Here is an 11,181-nt window from a genome sequence, read left to right as displayed (position 1 = left end):
GGCTACAACAACCCCGCCCAGGTCGGTTGGTATCTCAGTCGTTGTCGTCAAGTTCCACTAACCGCAGCCCTAGGAAGCATGCAGCTTCTGCGGGGTTGGTCCACAGGGACAAGGCCGTTAGGGTTGTCGGGTTTTCCGGGCATGCGAAGAGATGTTTCGAGTGATGTGGGGTCTCTCCGCATGCCGGACACTCATTTGGCACATCCTCATTCAATCTACACAGGTAGAAGTTTAACCTGCTGCAGTAGCCGGAGCGAAGTTGAGCGAGTGTAGTGCGTGTCTCCCGAGGCAGATGAAGCTCTGTCTCGTCAATGTCCGGGGGTGGTATGCCTAGAACGGCATTCACAGGTCTAGAGTCTACATAACTCGAGACTGAGTCCCTGTGAATGCCGTTCAGGGCCTGTCTGTAGGCTGTCGGGTCCAGAGGTTGCTTAATGAACCTCTGGACTTCGTCCGTCAGTTCATATAGATGCCTCCTGACGTGCCTAGGCGAGGGCTCCTCTGCAAGCAGCTGTCTGCTTGGGTGGCCACTTCTGTGGCTCCCGATCAGGAACTGCTTGCAGAGCATGATGTTGTGCTCCTTTACGGGGAGCATTTGCGCCTCGCCGTGAAGATGGTGTTCGGGCGACATCAGCAGGCATCCTGTCGCTGTCCTGAGTGCAGTCTGTAGCTTCGTCCACTGCGTGCTACTAGTCCCGGCGACCACACTGGCGCTGCGTAGTTCAAAACCGGCCGGCCTATTGCCTTGTATGTTGCCAGCAACGTTTCTTTGTCTTTGCCCCAAGTACTGCCGGCTAGCGACTTGAGGACCTTGTTGCGGCTCTGTACTTTATTGACAATAGCGGTTGAGTGCGCAGAGAAGGAGAGCAGGCTGTCGAATGTTACTCCGAGTATTTTGGGGTTATTCACCGTCGGAATTGGTGTGTCATCGACGTGAATCCCCAGCGGTAGCCTGACCTCCTTCGTCCAGGTTGTGAACAGGGTCGCGGAGGATTTCGTAGGGGAGAGGGCTAGACACTTTGCAGTGAAGAAGCGAGAAAGTTCGGAGAGATAGCCGTTTACTTTCGAACACAGGTCATCAATTCCATTCCCAGTCGCCATGATCGAGCAATCGTCGGCATAAGAGACAATCGAGACTCCCTCTGGTGGTTGAGGGAGCTTTGAAATGTAAAAGTTAAACAGTAGCGGGGAAAGGACACCACCCTGAGGAACCCCCTGTTTTATTTTTCGCTGCTTACTCGTTTTGTCTCTAAACATTACCGACGAATGTCGACCACTCAGATAATTTGCCGACCACCGTTTGAGCCTCTGTGGGAGAGAGGAGGCCTCTATATCTTCTAGTAGCGTGGAATGGCAGACGGTGTCAAACGCCTTTGACAAGTCCAACGCTACTAGAATCGTTCTCTCACAGGGACGGTTACGGTTAAGGCCACGAGTTATCTGAGTGTTTATGGCGTTAAGTGCTGTTGTTGTACTGTGCACTTTACGGAAACCATGCTGATGCTTCGCTGGGGTCAGGTGATTTGTGAAGTACGGGAGTAGCAAGGCCTCGAGTGTCTTCGCTACCGGGGAAAGGAGTGTAATCGGACGATACGAATCTCCTTTGTTGGCAGGTTTCCCCGGTTTGAGCAGTGGGACCACTCTCCCCACCTTCCAGATGTCTGGGATGATGAGAGTGGCCATTGACAAATTGAGGACCTCCGTTAGGTACGCTACCCCCGCAGGACCCAAATTTTTCAGCATCAGCATGCATATTCCGTCGGGACCCATGGCTTTGGAGGCTTTCGCCTTCCCGATGGCCACCTGAACTTCACCGCAAGTGAAAGCAAGGGGGGCACAAGTTGTTGGCAGTTTGTGCAGCCTTCTGGTCACTCGACGCTTGGCTTTGTCCACCGGAGGATGCAGTATGAACTGCCGGCTAAAATAGCTCGCGCATCGCTCCGGGTCCGACGAAGCATGGTCGCCGAAGGAAATTTCGACTATGTCGTCGTGCTTCGTCGGATTAGACAATGACCTCACGGTTGACCAAAGCTTGCTCACACCAGAGGTGAAGTTACAAGTCTTCAGATGCTCCTCCCACTTCTTCCGCTTATGTACGTTTACAAGTTGCCGAATCTCCGCGTTGAGATCCCTGATACGGGGATCTCCGGGATCGGCCTGACGAAGGCTATCACGCTCATCGGCTAGAACAGCCGCTTCGGCAGGGAAGTTTGGACGTGGGTCCGATATACATCCTGCCGGTATGAAGCGAGCTGCAGCAGCAGTGATAGCCCTGCGGAACTTACGTTCACCGAGATGGACGTCGGTTGGTGTGGGGAGCGCTGTGAAGGTGTTTTCGGTAAACTCCGCGTAACCTTTCCAATCAGCTTTAGAAAAGTTGATATAGGTCCGGTGTTTGGCGGAGGCAAAGTCGGTTGGTTTATCAATCGAGATGACTATGGGTAGATGGTCTGATGCTAGAGTCAGCATAGGTCGCCACGTTATGCTGTTTATCAGACCAGCGCTGACTATTGTGATGTCTGGCGAGCTACTGCAGTTACCCATAATCCTGGTGGGTGCGTCGTCGTTCATTGTGCAGAATGTCGAATCGTCTATCTGCTCAGCCAAGTCTGTTCCCCTACGATCGTTTGACAGGCTTGAGTGCTAAAGATCGTGGTGCGCATTAAAGTCACCTACTACCATACGGTTTTCACCTCTGAGGAGCGCACCTATATCAGGGTGATATCCTGCCGGGCAGCAGGTGACAGGGGGTATGTATATGTTAAATATTTCGAGCTCGACATCGCCTGACCGGATAGCGATGCCCTGACATTCTAGGGTGGTATCCCTGCGGTCGATGTCTGCTTCGATAAGACGATACTGCACGGTGTGGTGCGTGATGAACGCTAAGCCACCACCATTATCTCGCTCGCGATCTCGACGGTGCACGTTGTACCCGGCGCAATTCAACAAAGTTGAATTGCTGTGCAACTTCGTCTCTTGGACCGCAGCTATCAATATACCATGCCGACACATGAAGACGGTTATCTCCTCAATCTTGCTCTGTAGCCCGTTGCAGTTAAATTGAAGGAGCTTCATGTGGTTCGGGAGACGTGTCGTGATGTGGGGTGTAAGGGATGTGTGTGTTCTTACCGCCGTTGGCTGTGTGCGCTGCTGTGATGGTTGCCGCCCTGTGGTGGTGGCGGGAGGCGTCGCAGTTGAGGTCTGCGACCGAGCAGCGCAACACGGGCCCTCGAAGTTCCCAGTCCAATCTCGCGTGGTACGCAGACCTGAGCATGCCCTAAAGTGGCACCAGCCAAGGCAGGTGTTGCACTTGACTGATGTCACATTACGGAATATCCTGGTCTGACATACCGTGCAGATTGTAGGGGGAACCAGGAGTTGTTGGCGGCGGCGTGTGGGTGGTGGTGCGGTTGTGTGTGTTATGTGGTCTGTCGTGGCTGTGGTATGGTCTGTGGTGTTATTATGTTGTTGTGCTGTGGTGACTGTGTGAGGCTGCTCGGGTGGACTGAGGTTAGCCGTGGAGGCTGCTCTGTTTAAGCAACAGGGGGCCACGTACGACGTGGTCCACTGTCGATGTGTCCGTAGTCCTGAGCAGACTCTAAGGTGACTCCACCCCTCGCAGGCATTACACTTGACAGAGGTGGAGTTGTGGTGTAGTCGTCTCCGGCATACACAGCAGGTGTAGATTTCTGGCCCTGGGTTTGACTCGATGCCAGCCCTGAGTAGAAGAATACGTAGTGAATGTAGCCCTATGGACGAACAACTTCTGAGATACTTCGCCGACCGAAACGGGGTTAGATCGCCGAAACAACAGCCCTTGGTCGGGTAAAACCCGAGTCATTCCGGTACGTAGAACCGGCTGTCGTGGGAATGCCAAACCATACTATGCTTAGGGCCGCTTTCTCAAGTAACCTGTAACTTTAAAGCTCACTTTATGTTTAAAGGTTGCATTAAAATTTATGATTGTGTCTAAAGTAAAGCATTTTATTATCGGGTTAAAATTGGTTTACAACCACGAAATATATATACGTCAAAAAAAACGATAATAGAAATGCTTAACTTTACCCATAGCTTTATTTTTAATCCGACCTTTAAATATAAAGTGTTAAAGTTAAAGGTTACTTCAGAAAACGACCCTAAGTCAGCTTAGACTTAGTCACGACTTAGCATAGTATGATTTGGAGGCGTCGATATGTACGTCTGCTTGTACGAAGAAATGACTTTAACGAACGTTAATAAAGGCCTTTATATAGATGTAGATTTATCTACAATAAAACCCCATATTTGCATTAAAAAAACGAGTTTGTTTAAATTCTTAAACAAAAAATTGTATCCACTGGAAAAAATCTAAACGTCCGAACAACTTCGAACAGTTTTTGGCAGCTACTAAACATCGTTAGGAAGTTTAAGTTCATGCAATTGTTATGGCTGCTTATTATTCTAACAACCATTCATACATCGTTTTTTTGTACCAGTAACAGATTCGCAGAATTTAGCAAAAATCATCAGTCATCTTTGATACGAGTTCCATTTTGGAAACGTCTGAACGGGAACTTTTAATCGCTATTCACTTACCATATAACATTTGTGGAAAATATTTTTATTGTTTTCAGATACGTTTTGATGATGACTACTCATGACATAAATTTTGTGTTCATTCAGAGCCTACTAAAGTTTTTATAATGAAAAAAGTGTCTCCAAACGGAACGTCCGTAACGCAGGAAACGCCCATATGCTAAATAACTTTAACAAAATGCCACATTATCTACCACATTGTGCTACCACTTAGCAAAATTTTCCACAGTAAAATTTTGTTTGTAATTTTTAAATATTACGCCAAAGTTTTATTTGAAATACAACAAATGTGACTTTAACATATTTTTTATTTTTGTTGTTGTTAAAAAATACTTAGTTACATTTTAAAATATTTCGATTTGTTATAAAATCTTTTAAGGCACTTTGATTTTGTGGAAGTGAACGAAAATTCGAAAGTCAAAACAAACCATTCCAATGAAGATTTGCCCAAAAACAAAGTATCCCAAAATAATTTGTAAATCATTCAATATAATTTAAATAAAATTACTCACATTAAATTAGTAAAGGAAATTTCTGAGTGAGCAAAAATTTAGGTGTTAAACTTAAATGAAATTCAATTGTTAATCAAAGTAAAAAAGAGTTGAATTAATTTAGTCGAATACAAAAGAAACTATCTTTCGCTCGGAAATGTGTTGAATAAAATACTGGATTATAACATACATAACTTTTAAGCACATAACTATTGTGCAGATATAAGAAAATAGAATAAAATGTGAGCATGTATAAATATACTAACGACTAGACTTACAATTAAGTTAATGAATACCTTACATAACTTAACGTACTCTTAATTTGATCTATTGGGCGAACATACAAGACTGAACGAATATTTGTGACATTGTTTTTGATCATGAGCTATATTGCAATCATATTTTTTTTTAACTTTTAATTCTATATTTATATGTATAATTCTGCTTATTCCTATGATACAACGCTTTCAATGAATTGATATTTCGAGAAAGTCTTATATATGAGCATTTACGGACATGCACTTATCGGGTAATGTCAGGGCTCTGGTAATAGCAGGTGCTAATGTTGAAATGGCTGCATGCGTGGCCAATCGAATATTGGCACAGGATTTAATGTTGTAGTTGATGTTACACCATCATCGGCACCTTCACCATTCATACAGTCGTGGACCAGCGCTGGCGACTTCAGTGACTGAAATGAACGGTCTCTGGGCCGCATCAGACTAGGCGGATTGTAGAATGGCATTGTTGGAGGAGACTTCGGATACGTTGAATGGACAGCAGCGCATGTAAGCATTGGCGGCTGTGGCGGTCTACAAGAAGGGGGTTTGAAGCATTATAATTTCTTTGTTTATAAATAAAAACTTAAAAATTAATTAAAATTCGGATGGAACATGCATGTGAAACATAAGAGGTGCAGAGATGCTTTAGAATTGAATCGGTTAATTGCAAAAAGGAACAAGTCAGCATTTTTCTGATGTGGCAATTTTGATGCAGTTCAACAGAGCTCCTTTAAACGAACCGAACTAAATCAAAATTGTCATATCGAAAAAATTCTGACTTACATTAAAGCGGCTTTTGAGAAATTTAAATTCAATAAAGATTAAAAATAATTCAAATAATATATTTTAATAAAAAATTATGTCTATTACTAATTTTTTTATATTTAAAATTAATTAGTAGTTCATAAAGGATTTCCCCTTTATGCTTTTCAGCGTGGAACACGTTTTTCCCAGTTCCAATAAAATCTTTCGCCATATGCAGATGAACCATATCATTGATTTGCTGAACGTTTATCTTAATCATACATATACGGTTAAAAATAAATAAATCATATTGCGGTGCGCTGGTTGATGCAGATACATTAGCTAATATAAATACAATTTAAAGTATCTACAGTGGTACGTTTTTAATGCATTTGTGATTTTTTTTTAGAGGAAATATTAACTAATTGCACTAGGATGGTAAACTTTGAGAGAATTAACCGCCAGATGATAACTATGCAATAGAGCTGGAAAAACACAGATGGAAACATCGATGTTTTTATAGGAGCTGCTAACATCGATGTTTATTTCTCAACATCGATGTTTTTGTAAATTGCAAACCTAAATTTATTTGGCTCGTAAAAAGGTAAAGTTAAGCAATTATTCATAAGTACCTCACTTACATCATACAATAATTAAAGCCTTGTNGGGGCAAAACTCATTTATATAAAAGTAATTTTTGATATCGAGTCCTTGCAGAGAAAAAAGCATTAAACATCATTTTTATATTCAAATTAATTACTCATACGTCAGCAAAATCTTAATAATTTTTAAAATACTTAAAACCGTGCCTTATATATACATAAGTAATTTTTGATCTCAAGCCCTTGAAGGGACAAAAGCATTATTCAAGTTAAATATAGAAAAAATAAACGTTATATTTTTATAAGCGTTTTTTATATAATAGAATTTATCCCAAGCGAAAATTTACAAAGTGAAAGGCTAAATAGCCTAATTCTCAAATTGTTTCTTTCAAACTTGGAATGTTTGACAACATCGGTGTTTCTCCAGCTCTACTATGCAATCTCAAAATGAAAAATTTGCTATATGGGCGCGTAAATCTGTGACGGTGACGCATAACTAACTATTGAAGCAAGTAACATACTCACTTAGAGCTACACCTGATTTTTTTCTTTTTCGACTTTATTGAGCTTTACTTGTAGATTAACAGTTACAGCAGATTTTTTATTGTTATTGGCGCTTAGAAAGACAAAATATGTTAGGAAATTAGATTTAATTGGCCAGCCTCCCACCCCCTACTAAAGTATTGTTTTTGGTTTCTCCACATTAACTATTTACTTACTTTTGCTGTGTTATTGTAAAAACAGATTTCGATACTATCCGCTTGCCGGTGCGCCAGGTGCGGCCAATATATTTCATGCGTTGAATGGCGACAACGGCCAAAGCGACAGTCCTACAATATAAATAACGGATACCCATTTAATACCCTAAAAAATCGTATTTAATACTATCCACAACTCACTTGAATAACATCTTGCAGTTGCGCTGCGCTTGCATAATGTGTCCACCATTTAGCGCGGCCAGTGCGCGTTGTTCACTCTCCTGATAGCCTTGCAATGAAATTTTCAAGTAACGTTTCTGGTATACAAGCGCCTTGCGATGTGACTCAACCCGCAAATAGCGACCCAACAGATGATTGCAGCGTTCCTCGAGATCCGCCACATTCGCCGTACCACCTAGCTGTGCTTCGAGCTCTTCACATTTCTTCTGTAGTTGACGTCTCTCCTCAACGAGGAACTGAACAGTCTCGGCCATTTGTCGGTTCTCTTGAGTATTCTCTGCCAACAAGGCGTTAATCTCCTTCATCTTTTGCAGAAACTGTTGTGGCACAGAGGCTTCGGCGGCACTAATATTTGCATTAGCAAGCGCTTCGGCTAGTTTGGCTTCACGCTGCGCCGAACGCTCGACATCGAAGCGTAACTGCGTGATGCTCTTCAGCAGATTATCCCGTTCCGTCTCGGTGGCCAAGAGCAATGACTTAACTTCCTGTATTTCACCAAGCAATTGCGCACTTTCTTTTTGTTGGCGATCGCGTCGCGTAGTACGACGCGTTTCTGCTTCTTGTAAAGTCGCAAGTCTAGCTTCCAAACTCTCAATCTCCTGTGTCTGTAAGATGAGACGCTCCTGCAAGTGCTCGCTCTCTTGTTCAGCCGAATCTTTATCGCGCGCCAACTTTTCCATTTCGCGCTTCAACTTCTCACAGTACTCAACACGTTCCTGCAGCTCGTTTTCGTGGCGTTGACGCTCACGTTCACTGGAACGTTGTGCATCGACACAACGTTCGCGCTCCCGCTCATTTTGTGCTGTTAACATCTTGATTTCACTTCTCAATCGCTCTGCTAATTCTGACTCGAAATCGGTGCCCAGCGAGCGTGGTGATTTGCGCGGTGAATCGCTTGGCGATTTAAGCAGCAATGAATTCCGACGCGACTCAGCACGCTGCATGGCGGTCAACTGTGTGTGCACGCGCTCGCAACGCTCACGTTCGATATCTAACAGCTTGTGAAGCTCGTCTTCTTTTTCCAGCGCAGTTTCGAGTCGCTTGCGCATCGCCTCAATAATCAGGACGTCCTGTTCTTGTATTTCCTGCGAGTGCTGTTTCTCAGTCAGCAACTCTTGGCGCATTTCTTCGTTTTGCTCATGTTCTACGGCTATTTGCGCCTTCAAAACCTCTAACTGGTTTAACAGCTCACGTTCTCCTGTGAAATTCTCATCATCTGTGCCTTGCGCTTCAGTCTTATGGGGTTCTTGCGATGCCTTATCGCGACTCTTGCGGTCTAAATTGTTTTCTTCCTCACTTTCAATAGCGCGCAATATGTTGGAGTCTAGTTGTACTGAATAATTCAGCTCTTTTTCGACTTGTTGTGCAATTTCATCAACCGAATACTGTTTTGAGCTGTTATCGCTGTTAGGTTGCTGGCGTAAGCGTTCCACCTCCTCCTCCAGTGAAGACAGTTTCTGCTGAAGCTCGCTGACATTCTCATCTGCTTGTATCAATTTATTAGTTATCATATGTAAGCGCTGGTCCTTGGCTTTGAGTTGCTCGTTTAGGTTGGAAATGTCTAGCTTGCGCATCTCTAATTCACGCACTGTATTCTTGCACTGCTCATGAATTTCACTTAGCGTTCTCAACTCTTTACGCAAACTCTCGCGCTCGTTCACTTCGTGCTCCGTAGACTGCAGTATTTTCTCTTCCAACTCCGTAATACGTCTTTGTAAGCGCTGGTCATTATCCTTATAGTTAAGCAACTCCTTTTCGCCTTTAGTCAATCGTTCTTGCTGTTCCTTATTTTCTTTGGTCAAACGTTCCTGAGAGCTTAGCAGCAGTTCAATTTCTGCGGTTTTTTCAGCGATTTCTGTTTGATAATTCAAACACTTTTGTTCGTCCTTTTTTAACTCCTCTATTTCAGTTTGCCGTTGCTCCAGCTCATGCTGAAGGCCGCCTAATCGGACTTGTGTAGCAACTAACTCTTCTTCCATGGCTTGCATTTCTTGATCCTTTTCACAAATTGCTTTCTCTTTCTCAGTAGAAACCAATAGCAGCTTTTCTCTTAGCTCAGCAACCTCATGCTCTAGTTTCTGGTACATTTCTTTTTCTTCAACACCCTTTCTCTCTACTGCTGATATTTCCAAGCCAGGCGTTTTCAACTTTGAGTCTTCAGTCAATGCGGAAAAGTTAATTTGACGCGGCACCATGGGTGGCGTAGCCGTTGCCGCCGACTGACCCGTCAATGTAAGGACATTTGGGTCTTGAAAGTAGTGCGGATTCTCAAAAGTATTGGCTGGACGTAACGCAACAAATCCAGACAAATCCTCGCTACGTTTCTGCGTCAAATTCGCTACTGCTTGCTTTGAAGTATTCTGTAAAAAATCAAAGTATTGCAATACGTATGTACATACATTATTTAATGTACAGTTGACTTTTCTTCTTACCACTGTGTGAAGACCGAAACCGCGGTTACCCTCTGGCAACTGANTCGCTACGTTTCTGCGTCAAATTCGCTACTGCTTGCTTTGAAGTATTCTGAAAAAAAAAAACAAAGTATTGCAATACGTATGTACATACATTATTTAATGTACGGTTGACTTTTCTTCTTACCACTGTGTGAATACCGAAACCGCGGTTACCCTCTGGCAACTGTATCGGCGTTGTCTCCTGGACTACAGCTGCGCGCCGCATCACATCGGGCTCATCGAAATCGCTAATGGACACAATGTCACTCAGAGTGCGAGCACTCAACTTTGTGCTCACTTCTTCTTTGCCACTCTTACCGCCAAAGCCGGCGCCCAAACTGGATGCCTGACTCGAGTTGAGTTCCTGTATTTCTTTCTCCTTCGACTCCAATTGTTCTCTCAAATGATCGATCTCCTCATTCTTATCAGCCAACATTGTCTCCATTAAATCAGGCAATGCCAACTTGTTTATCATCTCGTTCTTAATCTTCTCCTTCAGCAGTTGTATGCTTGCATTTTTTTGTTTCAACTCAGCCTCCAAGCGTTCCACAATACTGCGGTCCGGTTGGTGCTCCACTGCCAGCTCTGCTTCAAGGCGGTCTATTGCAACTTTGCTCTTTTCCAGTTGTTGCTTCATTGTAGCGATCTGCTTGTCGCGTACAGAAAGTGTCTCGCGCAGATTTTGGATTTCGGTTTGTAAATCATGAATACGCACATTTAAGTCAGCTGAACCAACCCGCTGTAGCTCCATTGCACGCTTTCTTTGCTCTTCGAGGCGAGATTGCAGTGTAGAGATCCTCTGTTTTTGCTCAGACATACGCTCCTGTAACGAATCACGTTCATGCTGCAGTTCCTAAAGAGAAACACAAAACAGAGAAGGCAAATATTCGGTATTTTAGGATGAATTCAATATACACCTATTTATCCTGATTTAAAATGTCAATAGTATTACAGATATCCACATTGCATTAGTATCTAGAAAGTGTACAAAATTAAAGCTTTAAAATGCTGGTAAGTCGAGGAAAACCAAAGTCGCAATTAACTGTCGCTACTTTATGCCAATATTAATTTAGATTAACGCGTGATTGTAAAAA

At 43.5% G+C, this 11,181-nt stretch overlaps 1 protein-coding gene across 3 annotated transcripts in view; it reads right to left on the bottom strand.

The window, feature by feature from the left end:
- Nucleotides 1–4,857: 4,857 nt before the first annotated feature.
- Nucleotides 4,858–11,181, bottom strand: part of Plp (Pericentrin-like protein) — a 33,839-nt gene continuing 27,515 nt past the window's right edge. For 2 of the 3 annotated variants that reach the window (XM_017628001.1, XM_017628002.1), the window contains exons 5-8: nt 10,233–10,940; nt 7,596–9,994; nt 7,416–7,526; nt 4,858–5,881 (exon numbers count right to left, since the gene is read on the bottom strand). In XM_017628001.1, the coding sequence (XP_017483490.1) occupies nt 5,629–5,881; nt 7,416–7,526; nt 7,596–9,994; nt 10,233–10,940 (3,471 nt within the window). In that variant the 3' untranslated portion in view covers nt 4,858–5,628. The remainder of the gene's footprint in view (nt 5,882–7,415; nt 7,527–7,595; nt 9,995–10,232; nt 10,941–11,181) is intronic. The other variant, XM_017628003.1, reaches the window with a different exon arrangement.

This window comes from Rhagoletis zephyria, unplaced genomic scaffold (assembly GCF_001687245.7).
Source record: "Rhagoletis zephyria isolate East Lansing unplaced genomic scaffold, Rhagoletis_zephyria_1.1 Rzeph_scaffold_05657, whole genome shotgun sequence".
In the NCBI taxonomy this organism is placed as follows: domain Eukaryota; kingdom Metazoa; phylum Arthropoda; class Insecta; order Diptera; family Tephritidae; genus Rhagoletis; species Rhagoletis zephyria.
The sequence above is the reverse complement of the archived record's forward strand: the minus strand, read 5'-3'. Positions and strand labels throughout refer to the sequence as shown.